The 25,048-nt window shown below is 52.9% G+C and overlaps 1 protein-coding gene across 2 annotated transcripts in view; it reads right to left on the bottom strand.

The window, feature by feature from the left end:
* Positions 1–25,048, bottom strand: part of SHANK2 (SH3 and multiple ankyrin repeat domains 2) — a 560,095-nt gene that overhangs the window by 461,068 nt on the left and 73,979 nt on the right. For both annotated transcript variants that reach the window (XM_043452087.1, XM_043452088.1), the window contains one exon: positions 10,331–10,549. In XM_043452087.1, the coding sequence (XP_043308022.1) occupies positions 10,331–10,537 (207 nt within the window). In that variant the 5' untranslated portion in view covers positions 10,538–10,549. The remainder of the gene's footprint in view (positions 1–10,330; positions 10,550–25,048) is intronic.

The following is a 25,048-nucleotide window of genomic DNA, read 5'->3' as shown; positions in this document are numbered from 1 at the left end:
TAATACACCACATTAACAAATTGAAAGATAAAACCATATGATTATCTCAATAGATGCAGAGAAAGCCTTTGACAAAATTCAACACTCATTTATGATTAAAACTCTCCAAAAAGCAGGAATAGAAGGAACATACCTCAACATTATAAAAGCCATATATGACAAACCCACAGCAAGCATCACCCTAAATGGTGAAAAATTGAAAGCATTCCCCCTGAAATCAGGAACAAGACAAGGGTGCCCACTGTCACCACTACTGTTCAACATAGTGTTGGAAGTTCTGGCCACAGCAATCAGAGCAGAAAAAGAAGTAAAAGGAATCCAGATAGGAAAAGAAGAAGTAAAACTCTCACTGTTTGCAGATGACATGATTCTCTATATAGAAAACCCTAAAGACTCTACCAGAAAATTACTAGAGCTAATCAATGAATATAGTAAAGTTGCAGGATATAAAATTAACACACAGAAATCCCTTGCATTCCTATATACTAACAATGAAAAAACAGAAAGAGAAATTAAGGAAACAATACCATTCACCATTGCAACAAAAAGAATAAAATACTTAGGAGTATATCTACCTAAAGAAACAAAGGACCTATACATAGAAAACTATAAAACACTGATGAAAGAAATCAAAGAGGACACAAACAGATGGAGAAACATACCGTGTTCATGGATTGGAAGAATCAATATTGTCAAAATGCTATTCTACCCAAAGCAGTCTATAGATTCAATGCAATCCCTATCAAGCTACCAACGGTATTTTTCACAGAAACTAGACCAAAGAATTTCACATTTGTAATGGAAATACAAAAAACCTCGAATAGCCAAAAGTATCTTGAGAAAAGAAGAAATGGAACTGGAGGAACTCAACCTGCCTGACTTTCAGACCTCTACTACAAAGCCACAGCATCAAGACAGTATGGTACTGGCACAAAGACAGAAATATAGATCAATGGAACAGAATAGAAAGCCCAGAGGTAAATCCACGAACCTATGGACACCTTATCTTTGACAAAGGAAGCAAGGATATACAATGGAAAAAAGACAACCTCTTTAACAAGTGGCGCTGGGAAAACTGGTCAACCACTTGTAAAAGAATGAAACTAGAACACTTTCTAACACCATACACAAAATTAAACTCAAAATGGATTAAAGATCTAAATGTAAGACCAGAAACTATAAAACTCCTCGAGGAGAACATAGGCAAAACACTCTCCGACATAAATCACAGCAAGATCCTCTATGACCCACCTCCCAGAATATTGGAAATAAAAGCAAAAACTAAACAAATGGTACCTAATGAAACTTAAAAGCTTTTGCACTACAAAGGAAACTATAAGTAAGGTGAAAAGACAGCCCTCAGATTGGGAGAAAATAATAGCAAATGAAGAAACAGACAAGGATTAATCTCAAAAATATACAAGCAACTCCTGCAGCTCAATTCCAGAAAAATAAATGACCCAATCAAAAAATGGGCCAAAGAACTAAACAGACATTTCTCCAAGAAGACATACAGATGGCTAACAAACACATGAAAAGATGCTCAACATCACTCATTATTAGAGAAATGCAAATCAAAACCACAATGAGGTACCATTACACGCCAGTCAGGATGGCTGCTATCCAAAGGTCTACAAGCAATAAATGCTGGAGAGGGTGTGGAAAAAAGGGAACCCTCTTACACTGTTGGTGGGAATGCAAACTAGTACAGCCGCTATGGAAAACAGTGTGGAGATTTCTTAAAAAACTGGAAATAGAACTGCCATATGACCCAGCAATCCCACTTCTGGGCATACACACTGAGGAAACCAGATCTGAAAGAGACACGTGCACCCCCAATGTTCATCGCAGCACTGTTTATAATAGCCAGGACATGGAAGCAACCTAGATGCCCATCAGCAGATGAATGGATATGGAAGCTGTGGTACATATTACACATGGGAATATTACTCAGCATTTAAAAAGAAATTCAATTTGCAACCATCCTAATGAGATGGCATGAAGCTGGATGCCCAATTTACAGAGTGAAGGTAAGCCAGAAAGATAAAGAACATTACAGCATACTAACACATATATATGGAATTTAGAAAGGTGATAACGATAACCCTATATGCAAAACAGAAAAAGAGACACAGAAATACAGAACAGACTTTTGAACTTTGTGGGAGAATGTGAGGGTGGGATATTTCAAAAGAACAGCATGTATACTATCTATGGTGAAACAGATCACCAGCCCAGGTGGGATGCATGAGACAAGTGCTCCGGCCTGGTGCACTGGGAAGACCCAGAGGAATCGGGTGGAGAGGGAGGTGGGAGGGGGGATCGGGATTGGGAACACATGTAAATCCATGGCTGATTCATATCAATGTATGTCAAAACCCACTGGAAAAAAAAAATAATAAAAATAAATAAATAAAAAATAAAAAAATAAAAAAAAACCCAATGGAGGAGGAGGTGAAGGCTCTGCGGGCTTGGAGTTCTGTTTGGAGCCTCAGTGACGAGCAGGAGGGTCGAGGTCCTTGGATTGAGCCCATCTGACGGCCTGACTGGAGGCCAGTGATGGATCTGGAAGTGCGGCTATCAGCTGATGTGTGGGGCTGGGCGGGGATGCGGGGTGCTGCAGGGATGCAGGATGCAGTGAAGATACGGGATGTGGGATGTTATGGGATGCTGCTCTTGGGGAGAAATTTGAGTGAGAGACAAACAGGTGAAAGGAGAGGATTGTGGCCTGGGGAGAGCAGAGCAGCTGAGACGCGTTTTCCAAATTACATAAACTTGAAGACGCAGCTATCTAACAGACAGAAGCACTGATTAAAGCACAAAGGCATTTTCCCAAAGTCTCTGCCAGGCAGACCAGGCCCACGGACCCCCGTTAACTTGCCCTAGCGGGTCGTGGGGACCGACATGAGGGCTGGCAGCTCCCTGCATCTACTCGGTGCCAACTCTTGGGGGGAGATGGGCGAGAGGGCTGAAGCCATATACACCCAGGGGAACCCAGAGAGCTCATCCCCGTCCACTCTGCGTTCTTCTGCGCCGTCCATGTGGCGTGACATTCAGGGAGGGCTGGTCAGGACTGTGGGGGCCCTGGTGCCGGGGCTGGTCCCACATCTCTATTCTCTGCGCCCCAAGCAGAAAGAACACAAGAGCTACAGTTTCTATTGATGTTGGAGCACGCCTTCTGCTTAAAAGGCCAGGTTAATGGACGCGTGCCAACCCTCCACCCGACAGTGAGCTCCCTGGGCATCTGCGATGCTCCGGCGAACAGCAGGAATGCCCGCCCGCCACGCCCAGGTGCCCACTCGACGGCAAGGCCTGAGCACCCCCCCACACCCAGGACTCTGATTCCCAGAGTGTGCAGCGACCTGAGGGGGCGTTCCTGGAAGGAGGACCAGCGCTCGCCATCCAAAGCTCACAATTCAGTCCCACTGAGACGCAGAAAGAGCAGTCACTCCGGCCAAGAAGCATGTCCAGACCCCAGCTGGGGAGGGACCTCCACTTAGGAAGAGACCCCACCTGGGTAGGGACCCCACCTGGGGAGAGACCTCACCTGGGGGGGCAATCCCACCTGGGGAGGGACCCCACTTGGGGAGGGACCTCACCAGGGGAGGCAATCCCACCCGGGGAGGGACCCCATCCGGGGAGGGACCCCACCTGGGAGAGACCCCACCCGGGGAGGGACCCCACCTGGGAGAGACCCCACCTGGGGAGGGACCCTCCTGGTGCAGAAGTGGCATAGCCACGCGTGCTCCTGAGAAGCCGCTGGCTGGCGCTGGGCGGCGGAACCTGCTCAGCAGCATCGAGAGCCCTCCGGGCAGGATTCCAGGCCAATCTCAGTCCCGCCTCCAGGACTCACCAAGGCAAAGGCCTTCTCATGGGAACAAGGGCCGCTCTGTCCCAAGAGCTCACACCCGTGGGATTTCTAGTCTCAGGCTCCAGGGCCTTTGTTTGTCTCGGACAAAGAAAGAGAAGAGAGGTGGTCTTCAGAAGGTTCTGGAAACAGCTATGCCCCTGGGAATGGAGTCCAGACCCTGAAAGGATCTTCCTTTGGGGAAGAATCTTCCTTTTGCAAAGCAGGTGTGTCTCCACCAGTAACTCCCGGTGGTTTGGCGATTTAGTCGCTCAACTGTGTCTGACTCTTTGTGACCCCATGGACTGTAGCCCACCAGGCACCTCCCACCAGGCTCCTCTGCCCAGGGAATTTTCCAGGCGAGAATACTGGAGTGGGTTGCCATTCCCTCCTCCAGGGGATCTTCCCGACCCAGGGATCGAACCTGAGTCTCTTGTGTCTCCCACATTGGCAGGCAGATGCTTTTCCACCAGCGCCACCGGGGAAGCCCCCTGTGGGTCCCCAAAGCCCATGGCCTGAGGACAGAACACCTTCTGGGCCCCATCAGCAGGCCTGGGGCAGCCTGGCCTGACATCTCACACACTCGCCAGGCTGCCCTCGGAGCCTCTCGGCAGGCAGGCTGGCAGACGGCCCCTCCCTACTGCAAGGAAAAGGGCCTCCCCGGGTGGATGGTGCTTTGACCAAGGAAAGCCGTGGAGGACACAGACATCTGTAAGTCCAGCCGCTCGGCTCACCGTGTACCTGCCAGGGGTCCCCAGGCTTGCAGCCCTGGAGTTCCGGCCCCAGGGACGCGGGCAGCCCACCTCGGGGAAATGGCAGAGAAGGGGGCACGTCACCCTAGGGGCTCCGTCCTCACCCCGCCCTCGGCCTTCCCGTTCAGCCTCGGGAATGGAGTCTGAAATCCAAGGGGAGTGCTTCCCCAGCCTCTGAATCCTCCAGCATCGATAAACAGTAACAGGATCTAGGGGCTCAGAGGGTTAAACCTGCAGCCTGAGGATCCGTCCACGCTGGGGGGGGAGGAGGGTCACCAGGTCCCCACTCCAGCTCCCCGAGGGGATAAGCAGGCCTGCACCAGGGGCCGAGAAGGGGTGACGTCGGTCTGACGCAGTGACCCCAAACAATGAAAGCATCCAAAGTCAAAACAGCCTTGACCTACGGCAGAAACATCCCCCCTGGGTGAGCCAGGGAAACCGAACCCTCCGAGGGGAGAATCCCCCGATGTTCACTGGCGGGGACAAAAATCCAGGTATTCTGTGGGTTTTTGTTTTTTTTGGCCGCATCCTGAGGCATGTGGGATCTTACTTCCCCGACCAGGGATCAAATCCTTGCCCCCTGCATTGGAAGTGTGGATTTTTAGCCACTGGACTACCAGGGAAGTGTCTAAAAATCCAGACATCATGCACTACTATCCTCAAATCTTGACAGATGTGAACTCAACGTCCGTCTCTCTTCCTTCCTCTGACTGAGCCGGGGTTGGGGGGACAAAGGAGCCCCCTGGGGCTGACTGTCCAGCAGAGACCCCTCCTGGCGGGGCTTCTGAGTGGGAGCGTCAGGCGTGTCCCTTCACAAGAAGTGGGCAGCTCCCTACACCAGGAAACCGCAGAAAAGAGAGCCTGGACCTTCTAAAGAGACTCAGCACTCCCTGCCCCCGGGCCTGTCTGTAAAAGGGCCAACAGAGAGACCCCCAAGTCTGACTCACCCTCGAGACCAGAACAAACAGAAATTCCAGTCACTGTCAAACCACAGGGACAGGTCAGGAGAAACAGTGCAGAAATAAGGAAGACGCTGCAGGAAAAAGAAACAGAAAAGGAAGCAGGACAGCATGTAAAAATCAGACACCTGGTTCACCTGCTATGGATGAAAATACACCCAACTAGAAGAAGAGAGAGCTCAGTACTTCGTGCCAGGGGAACAATAATAAGCCATGAAAGCTACTCCAAACAAACAACTCCAAAGAATAATTTCCAAAAACAGCAAGCGCAGGGCTACAAAAACCAACAGTGATCGGTGATCAATCCGAAGTCAGAATGGATGCACCTGAAAATACTGTAAAGAAAGGACAAACAGGGAAAACAACAGGTGATCAAAGGAATGAGAGAAAAGATGACAGAACAAGCGGAGGAAAAGCCGACACTAAAAGTGACTGTATTCCCACGATAGAGAACAGTATGGAGGTGCCTGAGAAAACCAAGAACAGAACTGCCCTGTGATCCCACAATCCCGCTGCTGGGCATGCATCTGGAGAAAACCGTAATTCAAAAAGACACATGCATCTCAGTGTACACTGCAGCGCCATTTACAATAGCCAGGACCTGGAAACGACCGAAATGCCCATCGACAGACGTGTATAAAGAAGACGTGGCACATACAATGGATTATTACTCAGCCATAAAAAAGATGAAATAACGCCATTGCAGCAATGTGGATGCACCTACAGATGATCATCCTAAGTGAAGTGAGTCAGACGAAGACCACACGACATCACTTACCTGTGGAATCTAAAAAAAGAGTCATACACAAAGCAGAAATAAACTCACAGACACAGAAAATAAACTTACAGTTACCAAAGGGAAAGATGGGCGAGGGATAAATTAAGAGTTTGGGACTAACATATACACGCATATAAAATAACCAACAAGGACCTACAGGATAGCACAGGGAACTATACTCAATTCTGTAATAACCTTTAAGGGCAGAGAATCTGAAAGAGAATAGATATTTACGCATATTGATACGTGTATGTGTGTACATGAATCACTCTGCTATATACCTGAAGCTAACACAACATTGCAAATCAACTGTATTTCAGTAAAAAGGGGAAACTGTGTCATTGAGACAGAGAACAGCTCCCAGAGAAGGGAAGGCGAAAAAGGAAAAATCTGGGAAACAGATTTCTTCAGGAAAAACAGAATGGCCAGCGCCAAACACTTCCTAGGTGCTTAGTCAACTCAGTCCTGTCCAACTCTTTGTGACCCCAGGGACTGTAGCCCGCCAGGCTCCTCTGTCCATGGGATTCTCCAGGCAAGAATATTGGAGTGGGTTGCCATGCCCTCCTCCAGAGGATCTTCCCCACCCAGGGATCGAACCCAGGTCTCCGCACTGCAGACAGATGCTTTACCATCTGAGCCACCTGGGTTAGTAACTGAAGTCAATTCTTTAGGAATCCAGTAAAGAAAAAAAAATCAAGTCCTGGACAAGATACATCGAGCACACGTTCAGGGCAAGCAGACCACCAAACAACATCCCTGCAGGTCTGGGGCGACATGGGGCAGGAACTGTGGCTCAAAGGTTACACACGAAAACCACATACAAGCTGACATGTTCACGTACACAGTTCTTCTTTGTGGATTCTGTATTTGGGAATTTGCCTACTTGCTAAAACTTACTGGTAACCCCAAATCAATACAAGCAGCACCGCTGTGACCACTCGCAGACAGAGCAGACATGCTGGTCCCCAGCCGGGTCTGAGCAGAGGACCAGCTAGCTCCCTTCTGTGTCCGCCGTGATCTTATAAACAAGTGTCTTTATCCGGGTCTATTTGGGGCCCTGTTTTGCATTTCGGTGCTTTTCGTTGGCGATTCTGAGGTTTGAAATGGCCCCAGGCAGAGCTGAAGCGGGGTCTGGTGTCCACGGATGAGAAGGCAGGGCCGAGCCTCGGGGAAAAGTCACGTGTCAGGCGAGCTGCCTCCAGTGTGAGTCACAGGCTGCTGGCCCTGAGCACGGCGCTAATCCTGAGTGCACCGCGTGTGTTAAATAACACTCCTGACACGGAAACGCACATGCAACAAGGTTGTACACTGCTCCACGGATGAGGCTGCAGCCAGAGGCACTCGGGACCCTCACCCACTGCATCCCCCACGGGCGATGGACCTCAACGGGCATCACGACCACCAGCGGTGAGACCAGCGGGCCGGTCACAGGGGAAGCACTGCCCTCAGGACCTCCTCTTGAGAAAACCCTGGACGGCCAGCTCCATCCACCTAAGAGGTGGGACGGAATACAGAGCAGTGACAAGAGAAGGCCGCCGTGCGCCCGGCAACGAGCAGTGACCCTAGGAGAGGGACTGAGACCTCAGGGCTCTGAAGGCTGCAGCAGGACAGGCGTCTCGTGGGGTGGATAGCGACCCTGGGCAGGGAGCCCTACACCAGCAAGAATCGGTGGGTGGGGAGGAGAGGCCTCATGTGTACACGTGTGTGTGAATGTGAGTGTGTGTGTGCACGTGCAAAACAGCTGCTGGTTCTCCACACACTGACCTTTTCCTTCCCAGTCTCAGAGCTCAACTATGTTCCGCAGCCTCCTCTGCGGCCAGGTACATGGGTCAAATGCATGGGTCAGGTGTGTGCAGTCAGAAGCATGTGGTCAGCTGCAGGTCAAGTGCATGGGTCAAGCGCATGGGTCAGGTGTGTGCAGTCAGAAGCAGCCTCCAGAGGACAAGGGAAGGTGGGAGGAGACATGTGGTCCAGGAGTTTCCTCTTTCCCTCCCTCTGAGCAGATATAGGAGACCCAAGAAGGACTCCAGAGTCCGGGAAGCCTGCGTCCCTGAATGGCTGCGTGGATGCGAACCACCCCCTCCTCATCCCTGCCATTCCCCAGGGGACTGAGAAATAAAAAATCTATGTGTCATGTGCCTGAGGTTTGGAGGGCTGTTTATTACAGCAATTAGTTTAATCCACCCCCAATATACAGGGAGAGAACACTAAGTTCCTTACAGCAAAAAAAAAAAAAAAAAGGAGGAAAGAAAACTGTAATCAAAAGCGAAAACCAATAAAGAGATCAGCCTTCCAGTGTTTTTTGCAATCATTTCTTTTAACTTGATAGATTCATTTGAAAACAGTCTCTCTTGTGGCAAAAAAAAAAAAAAAATTACTAAAGTTCAGCTTTTCCTTCATTGAGTTTTTCTCCTTTTACTTTCAAATTAAGTCACCTTAATGAGGCTGATAATATTAACAGTGTGTACTTTGAGTCTGTGCTTACCCAGGTCACCCATCACCTGCAACCCTTTGGAGAGACACGTCTGAAATGTTCGTGAAACATCAGCGACAACCGCTCCGGGAGCTGGTGTCTGTGCTTTTTTATACGACCTGAGGCTTTTATAATAATCACGTAACTTTCATGAGAGATGTCAGATGACACGGAAGGAAGAATGAACGCTGGGCCTGGCCTGCTGCCAGGTTGGTCCTAGGGCTCAGGTCCTCCCGCGCTCTCCCTGGAAGGTGGGGTCGTGAGAGCTCGCCCTGAGATGACCCCAGGGCGCAGGGCCCCTCCCCAGGAGCGGGGATTTCCTGGGAGACATGAGGCGCAGGAGACGGCTTGGGTCAGAGCCCAAGGGCCGCACCGGCGCCACTCGGCCAGGAGGTGGCGCTGCGGGCCTCCCCAGTCCCTCTGATCCCAGCCGGGCCCCTTCCCAGCAGGGCCTTCAGCCACACAGGCTGGAGCCTCCCAGAGACGTCTACACCCGCCCCAGCCCAGTCTACACCCCCCAGCCCCACCTCTCCACCTCCTCTCTAAACTCCAACATGAGGGGTCCTCTAGGGCACGCAAGCCCCACGGAGACCTAAGGAGCAGAGACGACGAGAAACGAGACGCCCCAGCGGGGAGCCTTCAACGGGCACAGGCTGAGACCCCGGTCACCTGATCCCAAGAGACAAGAATCCCACGGGGAGGGGCCCCCTCGGCCGACCGTGGGTCTGTGCGCCGCCTGCCAGCCTCCGGAAGGCCCCTCCTGGGGTCACCGAGCCTTCCCAGCCTCCCCGAGGGCCCGGACGCCGCATCCACTAGCCAGACCTTGGACGTGACTCCACGGGGGACTCAGGTCCAGCCCCGCCCAGCCCGAAAGGCCCCCCCACCAGGCCTGGTGCAGCCCCCGCCCACCAGGCTGCACCCACCCAGCTTCAGCGTGCCGCCCTGCCACCTGTCCTGTGCCCACCCCAGAGGGAGCCCCTCCTGCGTTCTCCAAGGCCCCGGAAACTGCACCACGGCCAGGGAGACCCCTCTCCAGCACCCGCTGTGGCCACAGGGACCTCAGGCAAATTCACCACAGGACTGTCTCCCTCGTGTGCCTCAGACAGCACGGGGCTCGGACCTCGAGGGACGACTCAGGGGCTGCCGGCGGGCAGGGCGGGCAGGGCACCCCGGGCAGAGCTTGCAGACTCCAGGAAGGGAGCCCCATGCCAGGGGAGGCAGCGGGGCCTGCCCGGGGCGGGCAGCCCGTTTACTAAGGCACCCACTGTGCTTGCTGCCGCTGCAGGCCTGGTCTCTGTGCTGAGGCTTGGGCTCCATCCCTGCACACAGTAGGTGCAGCGGGCAGGGAGGAGGGAGGGGGAGGAGGGCTCAGCAGGAGGGGGCGGGCGGCGCGCTCGTGGGGAGGGGGCAGGAGCAGCTCGGGCCTCCGGGGCTGGTGGGGCAGGGGGCGAGCAGAGGCCCCTGGAGTCCAGGTCACGCCTGCCATGGGCCGGAAGCCAGGCGGCGGGCGGACAGGCTCACCGTTTGCTGCAGATCCTCGATGACAATGCGCAGCACCAGCGTGTGGGCCTGGCCCTCCTCTGCCCTGGCGCCGCCCGGCTTCTGGGCTGTGGCCCGGATGGTGTCGTAGATGGTCTCCTCCTTGGAACTGTCTGAGTTCGACTCCTCCGAGGAGCCTGAGTAGCTCCGGGCCATCTCGTCCTCGCTGGACGTGGGGCTGCGTGGCATGGCTGCGCGTGTCTGCTCGGAGAAGGGAGAAGGGAGACAGATATCAGGGGAGGTTCGAGGGAGAAGCCGGGGGCGTGGCAGAGACCGGTGTCCAGGGGCGTGACCGCAGGCTGGGCGACCTGCGTGGGTAACACACACACACACACACCTCCACACACCCCAGCTCCTCCCGGAGCCCGAGCCAGGCAGGACCTGTGGGGGCCCCGAGAGCCCTGCCCCGGTGCTTGGAAACCAGTGCTTAAGAGGAGCCTGGACTCGCTGTGGCTGCGGCCACAGCTTACGGGCACGGACCAGGGGGGCAGCAGGGCAGTCTGAAACGTTCGGGAGTAAGAGGAACAGCTCTCTGTTTTTCTTGGAGGAGCAGCAGGCAGAGAGATGCGGGCTTTGGGTCAGAAGGGTACCGAGCGCCTGCTATAATAACCCCCTCTGCTTCAAACACAGCAATGATAGGTACTGTGTAAAAATAGACCCAGCACACAGGGCCAGGCTCAGAAATGAGAGAATCTCCAGGCCCAGGAGCACAGCGGAACCCAAAGACTGATGGGGGCAGGCGGATGGGGGAGGGCTGGGGGTCCCCAAGAGCCCGCGGAGGCTGGGAGGGCAGCTTCCTCACCATCAAGTGCAATAAAAGCCCCCCGGCAAGGACCCAGGTGAGGGGGCCGACTGCCGCCTCGTTCCACGGGCGTTAGCAGGACAGAACTGGGAGGGCAGGCTGCCCACGGGACACCCCCAGGTCTGTGGGCAGGGGTCAGAAAGCTCAGGCTAAAACCTGCCCAGGGACACCCCCAGCTCTGTAGGCAGCGGTCAGAAAGGTCAGGCTAAAACCTGAGATGACCAGGGGTCCTGGGGCGGGGGGGTGGTGCATGCCAAACCAGCAACTGCACTTCTGTGTGACCTCTGTAAAGGACGTCAAAGGTCAAGTTCATGTGAACAAGAAAGATGTCCCAGGCTGTTCCCTGCAAAATGGGGTGCCCTGGTTAACCCAGCTCACACGCCACCCTAACCATTCAGGGTCTGCCTGACCAAGGTGTGGTCTCTACTTCCCACGGACAGCACAGCTGAGGGCAGCGTGGACCCCAACGACCCCCGCAGGGCCCCAAAGGGAGCCCTGAGAAAGGACCGTTCAGACACGGCGTCCTTGCGCACAAAGGCTGGAGAGATGCAGGCTCGCCTGGAGCCTGAAGTGCTCACGACGAGACTGACAGGGCAGAGGCACCCACAGCGACAGGAACGCCAAAGTGGGGGGCGGGGGGGCAGAAGGGGGTCACAGCGCCTGGGATGTCACTTGTAACTTTGGTTTCCTCGAAACAGTTCCAGGTGACGAGACAGAAAGCCAGACTTCGACAAACCTGGGACACAGAGGCTTGTGACGCTATTCTCTGGGCATCTCTTTGTGCGGGAAATATTTCACAGTAGAAATGGGGGGGTGGGGGGGGAGAAAAGCAAGGGGGAGGGGAAGGGAGGAAGATGATCACCTGGCCGACTGCCCCAGGGGCTGGGGAGCATGGACCCTGGAAGCCATTCATTTTGGGGTGACGAGCCTCAGAAAAGTCCCAGGCAGGACACAGCTCAGCCAGTGCCAATTCGGTGTCCAGTCTGAGAAGGCTGACGCCCACCATTTACCTCCAGAGTTCATTTAAGGTCATCGGACACCCGTGGAAGTGTTTCTCTGCTGGGCCACCAGGTCCCGGGACATTCCCAGCCCCTGATCAGACACGCAAAGCCCAGCAAAGTGCAGACGCCACCCCAGAAAATGCACCCCCCCCACATCCAGGGAAAGGCAAGACCACGACTGGGTCGGGGGCTCCCCTACCGCCAAGAGCACCTGGACCGTCCTCGGACACGGGGTCCATAAATGCAGCTCTGCCCAACCTGCAGAGGGGCTGAATAAGTCCTAACCCGGAGGTTTCTCATGAAAAACCCTGATATCCGCCTCATCCTGACCACCAGCAAAATCTGGCCTGGTTGAGGTCGGCCATGCAGCACCCGGGGCTGGAGCAAGCTGCTGCGACTCCCTGGCCAGCCTGCCCTCCTCCCCTGGTCTTCCCAGAACCAAGCGACTCGCATGGTCAGAGCTCCTGCCTGCCGAGCTCTCGCCCTGGCCCGCGGGCCTCAAGTCTGAGCAGCTGGGAACGGATCCACCCAACACCCCAGCCTGGCCTCGTCCTCGGTCTTCCGCCTGCACACCTCCCCAGAGGGTCCTGGTCAAACATCTCAGCCAGCAGATCACCCGGGTCACCCAGGAAGGGTCTCGTTTCCTAAAGGAAAGTTTCCAAGCTACTCACACATTCATGTCTGACCCCACAGGCTCCTCCGTCCAGGGGATTCTCCAGGCAAGAACACTGGGGTGGGCTGCCATTCCCTTCTCCAGAGGACCTTCCCGACCCAGGGTCAAACCCGGGTCTCCTGCATTGGAGAAACCAGGGAAGCCTACAATTTCCAAAGTACATCCCATCCTCCACTAAAACTTCAGAGCACCCGGGGACTCCTGAATTCACTGACAAACGCCTCTGTCATTTGAGCTTCATGTTTTTCCAACCGTACAAGAGCACAAACTGGAGAGTGCGGGGAGGGCCTGAGGCCGAGGACAGGGTCTGGCCACCCCGGGTTCGACCTCAGGAAGGTCCCAGCCAGTCTGGCTGCAACTTCCACCAACACGTTCACTCCTGCCTTCGCTCATTCACCACTTACACATGAAAAAAATAAGTGCCTGGCATAATTATATGTCACATATATACTATATAATGTAGAACACAGTTACAATTATAATTGTAATATGGAAATAATTGTATGTTATTATAATATATTGTGATGATTATATACACACAATTATCATAATATAATATAAATATAAATTATGTACATTGTTGTTTGTGCTGTTTCAGTTGCTCAGTTGTGTCTGAATCTTTGCGACCCCATGGACTGTAGCCCATCAGGCTCCTCTGTCCATGGGATTTCTCAGGCAAGAATACTGGAGTGGCTTGCCATTTTCTTCTCCAGGGATCTTCCCAACCCAAGGATGGAACCTGGGTCTCCTATGTTGCAAGCAGATTCTTTACCGTCTGAGCCACTAGGGAAGTACCATTATATAGTTGCATATATATATATATAATCATTTCCAACAAGGTTTCCAGGTTTTAATATTCTCTAGAAAAGGTCAACTCCATGGTGGTCCAGTTGTTAGCACTCTGCACTTTCACTGCCGTGGGTTAGAGAGTTGGACCATAAAGAAGGCTGAGCGTCCAAGAAGTGACGCTTTTGAACTGTGGTGCTAGAAAAGACTCTTGAGAGTCCCTTGGACAGCAAGGAGATCAAACCAGTCAATCTTAAAGGAAATGAACTCTGAATACTCATTGGAAGGACTGATGCTGAGGCTCCAATCCTTTGGCCACCTGATGTGAAGAGCCAACTCACTGGAAAACACCCTGATGCTGGAAAGATTGAAGGCAGAAGCGGAAGAGGGCGGCAGAGATGAGATGGTTATATAGCATCACCAATTCAACGGGCATGAACCTGGCACACTCCAAGAGATGGTGAGGGACAGGGAAGCCTGGTGTGCTGCAGTCCACGGGGTCACGAAGAGTTGGACACAACTTGTCAAATGAACAGCAATCCTCTAGAACAGTGTTTCTTCGTCCTGGCTGCACAAGGAGGCCACCTGGGATCTTTTTCTAAAAAACGATGGTGCCAGGGGGTCCGATTCAACTGGTCTAGGTGAGGCCCCAATATGGACATTGTCTTTACTTTTTTATGTTTATTTGCCTGCACCAGACGCTAGTTGAGGCATTTGAGATTTAGTTCCGTGACCAAGGATGGAACGCCGGCCCCCTGTATTGGGGCCACGTTAACCACTGGACCACCAGGAAGTCCCCCTGCTGGATGTGACCTTTAGATGCCCGGAGACTCTGAAGCTGGGAGAGACTGAAGTAAAAGGAGAAGGGGCGGTAGATGGTGAGATGGTCAGATGGCATCACTGACTCAGTGGATACGAATCTGAGCAAACTCCGGGAGAAGGAAATGGCAAACCCATTCCAGTGTCCTTGCCTGGAGAATTCCACGGACAGAGGAGCCTGGCAGGCTACAGTCCAAGGGTCGCAGAGTCAGACACGACCGAGCGACTAACGGTCAGCTGCTGTTGCCCAGGGTGTGGGAACAGCCCACGGGTCCAGATCCAGAGGTGGTTCTGAGTCAGGTCAGACGATGGGCAAACACTGGGAATGTACAAACGCTGGCAACACCATGTTTCTCCAGGGTGACTCTGCAGCTGTGGCCCCCAGGCCGGTGACCCATTGTGGACACGCAGTCTGAACAGGAAAGCGTACCTGACCCCAGGGTCGTCCTTCCACAAGACCAAAGGTGGGGGTGGGGGTGGCTTAAGGATGTCTGTGTCACACAGAACTGACAACCGAGGGGAAGGCGCCCTGTGTCCCCCAGACCCCTGCCACCCACAGTCCTCACCTGGCCACAAGGAGCCACCGTTGCTACCACATCAGCTTAGGGGTGATGGTCAGACATGGACGTGTCTGCCACCGAAACCCACTGGACAGGTCTGAGGGGAAAAGGCAGACCCGCGCCCACTTCTTCCTAGGACGTCCTGGGAGCTCAGGCCAAAAGCCCCAGCAGGCTGATCCTGACCTTGAAAAGGAGCGTGTGTAACTCGATCAGCTGATCCATGGGAAAAGCAAACACCTGCGGAAACACTTAATCATTAACCGTGGTTGGGGCTGCGTGTGACAGGAGGGTACCTGGGGACTCTCGCATTTTGGATAAACAGCGGAGACGTTTTATCCTAAGTACTTCCTCAACACTGGGCAGGACATGGGGTGCAAGGTGCTTAGTCGTGTCCAACTCTTTGTAACCTGTTGGACTGTAGCCTGCCAGGCTCCTCGGTCCATGGGATTTTCAGCCAAGAAGACTGGAGTGGGTTGCCACTTCCTTCTCCAGGGTATCTTCCTGACCCAGGATCGAACCCACATCTCCTTCGTCTCCTGCATTGCAGGCGAATTCTTCACCTGCTGAGCCATCAGGCTGCTCGCACTGAAACACTAACAATCTGAAATTCGCACAGAAGTGGGTGTCCTGCATCTCATGGGGCAAAGCCATGGCGGCTGGAAGGGCTTCTCCAAACTGTTGGGGGCGGGGGACGCTCCCAGGAGAGGAAGCCAAGGACAACAACTCAGTCCGGAAACCAGTTTCCCCAGGAAAAGTCAGCGGCAGGACCCACAAGGGAAGGTTCCTCACCACCTGTGGGCAGACGTTTCGAGTGTAACTCACCTCTCGGGGAAAATACCAAACTATACAAATACAAGTCGATAAAGTTCAACATCTCTCAGAATGTGTTTGCTTCACTGGCCCTGCTGGGCACCTATTAATAAGCGCAAAGGAAAGTAACAGTGGGAAAAGCAATTTTAACAAAATCTCCACATTTTGCTGCCGAAATGTTCCAAGAAAGCACACAAGTGTTCCAAGAAAACATAAAATCTCAAACTGTCTCCTGAGTCCCCTAACACCTGTGAGGAACGGGCAGCTAAGTTTTCCTCCTGGTTCCTTCCTCAGACACAGAGAAAATATGAAAGCTGCCCTGGGACAGAAGACACACAGTAAAAACAGAATGACTTCACCAAGGTCAAAGCTGCAAGAATCACATGTATGAAGATAACCTATAAAAAGGCAAGGGTTCCATCAGCTCTGGTTTATTTTATATGTGTGTGTATACATACATGAGGCTTCCCTGCTGACTTCAGATGGTAAAGAATCTGCCTGATATGCAGAAAACCTGGGTTCACTACCTGGCTTGGGACAATCCCCTGTAGAAAGGAATGGCTACCCACTCCAGTAATCTTGCCTAGACATGGACAGAGAAGCCTGGTGGGCCACAGTTAATACACACACACACACACACACATACATGTGGTTTTTTTGAAAAAAAAAAAAAAGTTTTTATTCAAGTGGAATCTCAGACACCTGACATATTTAACATACCGGAAGCAAGGTTTTGTGACTATTCATTTACTTTGTATATCCAAATATACTAAACCGGCTGATCCTCATAGCAGTGAGACCCTGCTGTCCCAGGGGCTGCTCTGGGGTTCTGTGCAGACTCCAGAACTCAGGTCAAGGTCATGGCCAAGGACTGGCAACAGCCTCCACCAGAATCGGTAGGTCTAGAACTAGATTCGGGAGGGGCCCAGGTTCCGCCACTCCCTCGGAAAGTCACTAACAGAGGACGGTGAGTTAACACAGGCTGACAGGGAGTGGGGGTGCAGGGCAGGTGGGCTTTGGGCAGCAGTGGGCCAGGTGGAGGCTGAAGGCGCCTGGGAAGGTGCGGGAAAAGCACGCCTGTGTCTCAGTACTCGTTTAATCTGCGCTGCTCTTCCCTTTGGGCTTCCCAGGCGGCAAAGAGCCGAGCGGCCAATGCAGGAGACACAGGAGACGCTGGTTCAGTCCCTGGGGCGGGAAGATCCCCTGGGGAAGGAAATGGAAACCCACTCCAGTGTCCCTGGGGAAGGAAATGGAAACCCACTCCAGTGTTCTTGCCTGGGAAACCCCACGGACAGAGGAGCCTGGCGGGCTACAGTCCACGGGGTCGCAAAGAGTCAGACACGACTGAGCGCGCACACACACACTCTCCCCTGCACCCGCACGTCAGAGGCAGTGAGAAGCGGCGGGGAGGCCCTGCAGCACGGGTTGGGGTGTGGGGGGCGTGGGGGTGGCCCTAGAAGCTTCTGCCGCGCCAGCCCCCCAGTACCTGCGTCAGAATCTAGGAGGCGTGGTCTAGGGATCAGGCCACACCCCCGAGGGCGGGGAGACACCGGGATTCAGGCCACCGCCACCTCCTCCGACGACCCCTGCAGGACGCCGCGCCCCCAACGGCTCCAGCAGACGGACCGCAGCTGCCGCCCAGCTGGCGCCACGCGGCAGCCACGCCACCTGCGAGGGCAGCGTCCTCCACCACACCGCAGGCCAGGGGAGGCTGCAGAGCCCGCCCACCAGCGAGGCATCAGCCCGCGTCCCCCCACTGCCAACTTCACGTGTTGGGGTCCTGACCCAGCACCCGAGAAGGAGGCTGTGTTTGGAGTTCGGGACTTTCAGAGGTGATCATAGTAAAATGAGGTCACTGGGCGGGGGGGCTGTCTGACATGCCTTTTTGTAGGGCTCACGGGGTTCTCACGGCAGGAAGACTGGAGGGGTTGGCCACTCCCTCCTCCCGCGAATGCTGGGAAAGGTGGAAGGCGAAAGGAGAAGGGGGCGGCAGAGGATGAGATGGTCGGATGGCATCACCGACTCAACGGACATGAACGTGAGCAAACTCCGGGAGACCGTGGAGGACAGGGAAGCCTGGCGTGCTGCAGTCCACGGGGTCGCAGAGAGTCAGACAGGCCTCAGTGACTGAACAACAGACAGTCCAATGTGACTGGTGTCCTCATCACACAAGGAAGTCAGGACACACACACACACGGAGGGGCGACCCTGTGAGGACGCGGCCGGCCACACACACACACACACACACACACACGGAGGGGCGACCCTGTGAGGACGCGGCCGGCCACACACACACACACACACACACACACACACACACACACACGGAGGGGCGACCCTGTGAGGATGCGGCCGGCCACACGCCCGGGAGGGAGGCCTCAGGAGGATCAGCCCTGCTCACACCCGGGTCCGGGATTCCAGCCTCCAGGACCGGAGACAGGGAGTGTGCAGTCTAAGCCCCCAGGCTGGGGGCCTTTGCTATGGCAACCACAAGAAATGCATATGGGGTGAGGCCCTCCGGATGTTCTTAACTACATGGATGAACTACATTTCTGAGGAGAATCCCCATCAAGACGGGCTTTCTTCTGAAACCACTGTCTAGATAAACTCCATGTCTCTCCCTTCCTGCATCTTCGGATGAACTCCAAGAAGGACAGTTGTCCTCTCTCCCCCATGAACTGCTGATGTCCTCGTCTGCCCTGGGTCTCTCTGCCTAGCTCCCCGAGCCCTTCCTTCACGCCTGGCTCACCAGACCACACTCACTCTCCTTCTCTCTCCCGGGAAGCCCCGCTGTCCACACCTCCCCGTTAACCTCTGATGCTTCTCAGCTAGTGCTCCGAAAACCGCGCCATCACAGACACTCCAGTCCATCCCTGGCCAAAGAGCTTGGGAAACATAACTAGATGAAACAAACATGCACCAATCACTTTGAAAGTCAAAGTGCTAGCTGCTCAGTCGTGTCCGACTCTGTGAGACCCCACGGACTGTAGCCTGCCAGGCTCCTCCTCGCGAGAATACTGGAGTGGGTAGCCATTCCCTTCTCCAGGGGATCTTCCAGACCCAGGGATCAAACCCAGGTCTCCTGCATTGCAGACAGATTCTTTACTGTCTGAGCTACCAGAGAAGCCCAATCACTTTACTGCAGAACTTACCGGCGTGCTTTCTGTGGTCGTCTCTCAGAGTGGCTGATGCAATATATTCCCAAAACCACTTAACCCCTGAATCACCTGCTCCTGGAGACGGCAAATGTCACCTCCCGCAGTAGGCATGTCACACGCCTGCAGGGCATGTCCCGCAGAGCCCAGCTCCCTGCCGAGCACAACCGCCCTGGACGCTTACTGGGTAAAGACAAGTACGGCTGGGAGCTGAAAACACTCCTCTACCCAAAGGAAAAGGGCTCCAGGGGTGTTACCGCTGCTCAATATCCTTCGGCCAAAATCCATCTCCCCAAATCAGAAAAAGAACTGACGAGCCAGGTGCTGAATTAAAATCTATCCGCTGAGGATCATTGACCGTAAGGAGGAGGATCACACGCCTTCCTGGCGTGTTCTATGTAGTTACTGGCGTGTTCTGTGTGGTAACTGGTGTGCAAGGTATCGAGAGGCATTCTAGGTGGGTTAATGGAAAGGTTGGGATTCGGAACGTTCACCAGATGGACCCATTTCCCTTCCACGCAGCAGAATTCCCTTAGGAGCCTGTGCTCCTTGGACCATAGGAGCGGGGTCCCCACGGCTTCCACCTCCACGGCTTCCACCTCCCCGCCTCCTGGAGAGAGCCAGCTGCGGAGTTTGGGCTGCAGGGGGGCTCCCTTCTGAGCTTCTGCTGTAAAGGTTGTTCAGTTGTGTCCAACTCTGCAACCCCACGGACTGCAGCACGCCAGGCTCCTCTGTCCTCCACTATCTCCTGGAGTCTGCGCAAACGCATGCCCATTGAGTCAGTGATGCCATCCAACCATCTCATCCTCTGTCACCCCCTTCTCCTTTAGCCTTCAATCTTTTCCAGCACCAGGGTCTTTTTCAACGTAAAGAGGGCCACGCGATTCTAAAGAAGGCCTGTTTTTTTAACACAGGCCCACATTTTGGTTTTCTTCCAGCATAAACGAAGAGATTCTGACCAACCAGTGTGCCCCCCGCTTCTAACCTCATCACAAAAGACTTGGCTCACTCATCTAACACTTTTGCAGAAGCAAGAATCCATTCACGCTGAAGAAAAGGGGTCCCTGGGATATCAGAACATGAGGACTAACAGGTCAAGACCTCCTCTGCTGGGAGGCGGCCCCGCCCAGCGCCTCGCAAACCCAAGCTGTTGTTCGATAGGCCTTGTGTCCTGGGGGACCAGAGGCCTGGACTCTGACCGCCACGGGGCGGATGTCAGGGGGCTAGGAAAGGAAACCCCCTCAGTCAGGCCCCAAACATCTAGAAGATCACAGTGAAGGAGAATTTCCCCGACGGGAGCAGTGAATCTGCCCCAATCCTGCAGCAGCCATCAATATAACCAACACACAAGCCAACAGATGCGTGGGTACACTGTTTCAGGGTTAAAAAGGTTGAGGGAGAGAATTATTTTTCAGATACTCGGCTTCTCTGTGTGGAAAAGCCATGAGCACTTGGAAATAAATTATTTAAACTAGTGAAAATGCTCAGCAAGTGCTAGATAAGAAATTAATTAATACACAAAGTTAACTAAGTTGCTACATTTGCAATAAATAATTTAAAGGCATTAAAAATTCTATCAGAGTCCCAACAATAGCCACAGACATATAAGAAAAAGTATCTAAAGCAACCTATGCTAGACCTTTATGGAGAAAATTAAAAGGACAGTATTCAGAACAACAAAATAAGAAAGACACAGGTCTTCATATGAAGACCAGATGGAGAGATCCACCATAATCATGGAAGCTAGGGCTTAAGATTTTAAGGATAATAGTTTCTCCACAAAACACAGATTTAAGGTAACTTCCAACAGAAACCCTGGCAGGACTGTTCACAGAACTTATTCTGGTCGTAACGTTTGCCGAAAAGGAGAAAGAGCCGAAAATAACCAGGACAGGGACTTCCCTGGCGGTCCAGTGGTTAAGACTCCACCCTTCCAACGCAGGAGGCACAGGTTCAATCCCCGATCAGGGAACAAAGATCCCACATGCTTTGCAGCACAGTCAAAAAATAATTAAAAAAAAAAATACCAGGACTAACTTTGGAAACAAAGAGATGCCGAATCTTCCTAAACAGTTATAACACAAGATCAGGATGACTTTGCTACAGAGACAGATACAGATCAATGGGAAGAGCAGAGAACTTGGCACAGGCCTTGCAATCACGGGGATGCAATGTGTGTCCATGTGTTGGGAGGAAAAGAACCGATAAATGCATGATGCTGACATCGTGGGCTGTTCACTCGCAAAGTGTCAGAAACGGAGCCCACCTCCCCACACACGAGCCAACGCCGCACACGCTAAAGACCTAGGCATGAAAAAGCAAAACTACAAACGTCTGGAAGGAAAAAACACAAGATCTCCTCCTCGAGAGACGCGGGTTTGGTGCTGCTGTAACAAATGACCACAGGTTATTGGGATAAAACAACAGAAAGGCATTCTCTCACAGTTCTAGAGGCAGAAATCCCAAATGAGCCACACAGGGCTAATGCCAAGGTGTGGTCAGTGCAGGCTCCTCCTAGAGATTCAGGGAAGAATCTGTCTCCTCGCCCTTCGCAGATTCCGGGGCGCCCCCTACTCCCCTGCGCACAGTCTCTGCATTGCTGTCCCCTTGCCTTCTCCCTCCTATACCTGCCAAACCCTCTCTGCCTTCCTCTAACAAGGACCCCTGAGATGACAGTCAGCGCCAACCCAAATCGTCCAAAACATCCTCCCTACCCCAAGATCCTGGACTTCATCACATCCACAGAGCCCCCTCTGCTATTACATAAGTCCCCTACATTCAAACCTTCAGGGTGCAAACATCCAAAGATGCGACGTGAGGTCCATCAGCGGCGGGTGTGATCAAAGTGCAGCCCGCCCTCCGTCTCCTGTCTGACCATCCTTCAGCTCTGCCATCTCCCACCTCCTCTCCCTCCTTGAGTCAGTAACTCTTCTTCCCTGCTCACCCGATGCCAGCCCGTGTGCCGGCTGTTGTACTCTACGGCTGTACTTTTCAAGGTACTGTACTGCTAAGATTAAAACTGCTTTCCTTATTTTTTGTTTTTTAATGTATTATTTGTGTGAAAAGTATTATAAACCTATGACAGCACAGGACTACATACCGATTGTTTTGGTTGGGTATCAAGGCTAACTCTGCCGGAATGACAAACAAATTGGACTTACAAATGTGTTCGCAGAACAAAAACTCATTGGTACGCAGGGGACTTACTATAAGGTCCCATTCGTGGGATCCAGAGATTACAGCCTGGTATCTTTGGGGGCCAAGACTTAGCTGACCAAAAACCTACACGGCATATTAAAAAGCAGAGATATCACTTTGCCAACACAGGTGTGTACAAAGTTACTGTTTTCCCAGTGGTCATAAACAGATGTGAAAGGCGGACCATAGAGAAAATCGAGCTCTGAAGAACTGAAGCTTTCTAATTGTGGTGCTGGAAAAGACTCGTGAAAGTCTCCTGGACAGTAAGGAGATCAATCCAGTCCATCCTAAAGAGAATTAACCCTGAATACTCACCAGAAGGACTGATGCTGAAGCTGAAGCCCTAATACTTTGGCCATCTGATGCGGAGCCAGCTCGTTAGAAGAGACCTTGATGCTGGGAAAGACTGAAGGTAGGAGCAGAGGACAACAGAGGATAAGATGGTTAGATGGCATCACCAACTCAAAGGGCATGAATCTGAGCAAATTCCGAGAGACTGTGGAGGACAGGGGAGCCTGACATGCTCCCTGGGTTCCCCAAGAGTTAGACAGGACTTAATGACTGAACAACCACAACAGAATTGTTACTATGTTTTTCTACTTTTTTATGTTTATGATGTTTATAATTAAAAATAAAGGCTTAAAAAAATTTAAGGACTATAACATCTGCCTGTGATGGTCTTATCACCTCCTTCCTGGGGTACCAAGCACCCTCCTATTCACCAGGGAAGACGAAGGACAGAGGGCAGAATGCTACATACACATAATATATATTATTAAAATGTATTATGTAAGACATAGTAACATGTTAATATAAAATACATTACATATGCTGTTTTTTTTTTTTTTAATTTATTTATTTGGCTTGTGTAGGGTCTTGCTTGCAGCACATGGGCTCTTTTGTTGCTCCTCATAGTACATGGACTTCCTTGCCCTGGGGCATGTAGGATCTTACTTCCCCAACCAGGGATTGAACCCACATCCTCTGCATTGCAAGGCAGATTCTTAACCACCGGGCCACCAGGGAAGTCCCCACATATGCTGTTTATACATAATATTATTAAATACTAACAGACATTCAAACACTGTGGAGGAGGAAATGGCAACCCACTCCAGTATTCTTGCCTGGAGAATCCCAGGGACAGAGGAGCCTGGTGGGCTACAGTCCATGGGGTCACAAGAGTCGGACATGTCTTAACAAATAAACCACCAACACCACCTTTCAAATACTATTATTTATTTCATCGCTAAGTCATGTCCAACTCTTTTGCAACCCCATGGAGTGTAGCTCGCCGGGCTCCTCCGTCCCTGAAATTCTCCAGGCAAGAATACTGGAGTGGGTTGCCATTTCCTTCTCCAGGGGAATCTTCCCAACTCAGGGATCAAACCTGGGTCTCCTGCATCGGCAGGCAGTTTCTTTACCACTGAGTCATCGCAGAAGCCCAGTAAAAACAAATATATTACGAAAATATTACTGACAGACAAAAACATATAAAATTTTCACCCACATATATTAAAACATATAGGATATTCTGGGGTGACATGTTTCGCAGCATCCTGAGCTTGAGAAAGCCTGGGGCTGACAGCACACAGCGATCCGCCCTGGTCCTGCTCAGATAAGCAAGGTCCTCTTCAACTCCTGGGCCATTTCTGCCTCAGGCCAGCCTCCTGGGCAGTTTCTCTTGGGCCAAGGCCTGAAAGTCGGGACAAAGGTCTCTAGTCCTGTCTAGTTCCTCCGGTTCTGAAAGGCCTGTCGTATTTGGGATCAAACACAAAAGGCAACATCCAAACACGCCTCTGGGGCCTGCACGGCTGGTGGTCTACAGACACTGGGTGCCCTGCAGCCCCCAGGCTCCCGAGGCTGGGGTGGGTCCCCCTGGGGAGTTCTGGCCAGCTTCGAGGAGGGTGAGGGGCCTGGGGACCCGGCCGGGGCACCTCCCCCCTGGCTCCCCCTGCTGGAACCCCGTGGGAGTGCAGCCGCACCCTGGGGCTCCCCTGGGAGGCAACACCCACCCAGACAAAGCCCCCCCGAGGGCATGCGAGCTCTTAGAATCCAGCTCGTGGTGACGAGGGGGGCTGTGTGTGCCCCTTCGCCGTTAACCAGCCTTCTCTTTGTGCGTGAGCCGCATCTGGCTTGGCTGACGGTGTTGGCGTGAATCAGACTCAACAGTCTGCCTCCAGCCTGGCCCACCTCCCAGCTGCCCACTCGGTCTGGACAAACCACAGCAGAGCCCCTGGACGGACGGCTGGCGGAAGGCAGCGCCAGCTCAACAGCAAGCTCTGGCTTTTGAAGGGCTGCCCGAGGTCTCCGCTAAACTATGGGTTGTGTGTGAGTCACTCAGTCGTGTCCGACTCTTTGCGACCCCATGGACTCCTCTGTCCGTGGATTCTCCAGGCAAGAACACTGGAGTGGGCTGCCATTATCCTGAGTCTCCTGTGTCTCCTGCATTGCAGGCAGATTCTTCACCATCTGAGCCACCAGGGAAGCCAGACGATGGGTTACCGGCAGCAAAGTCTGGGCAGTGAGTCTGGGAACTGGGCACATCAAACAAGGCTGCAGAGCTGAGACGTCCTGGGGAGACGAAGTGTCCCTGAGACCTGAAAACCCAGCTGAGTCTGTTACAGAAAGGCGTTCAGTTTTTCAGATCCAGCATGGGGGCTCCCAACAGCTTTCTGCATCAGGTATCAGGCGCTGCCCTGGGGGCGGGGGGCAGGATACTCTGTCCAGGCGCCAAGTCCCTGACCCTGCAGGAAGCTTTGTGGTCACTTGCTGGGGGACGGCCCTGGCTGCACCCTGGGTGGGGCTGCAGCTAGCCCAGTCCTGCGATCCCCCGTAATGACAGTGTTTAAGCTGAGGATGGGTTTTGTTTAATTCCTATCATCCCAGGCTGAGGGAA

This window comes from Cervus canadensis, chromosome 29 (assembly GCF_019320065.1).
Source record: "Cervus canadensis isolate Bull #8, Minnesota chromosome 29, ASM1932006v1, whole genome shotgun sequence".
Lineage (NCBI taxonomy): Eukaryota > Metazoa > Chordata > Mammalia > Artiodactyla > Cervidae > Cervus > Cervus canadensis.
This window is presented reverse-complemented; position numbering and strand designations above follow the sequence as displayed.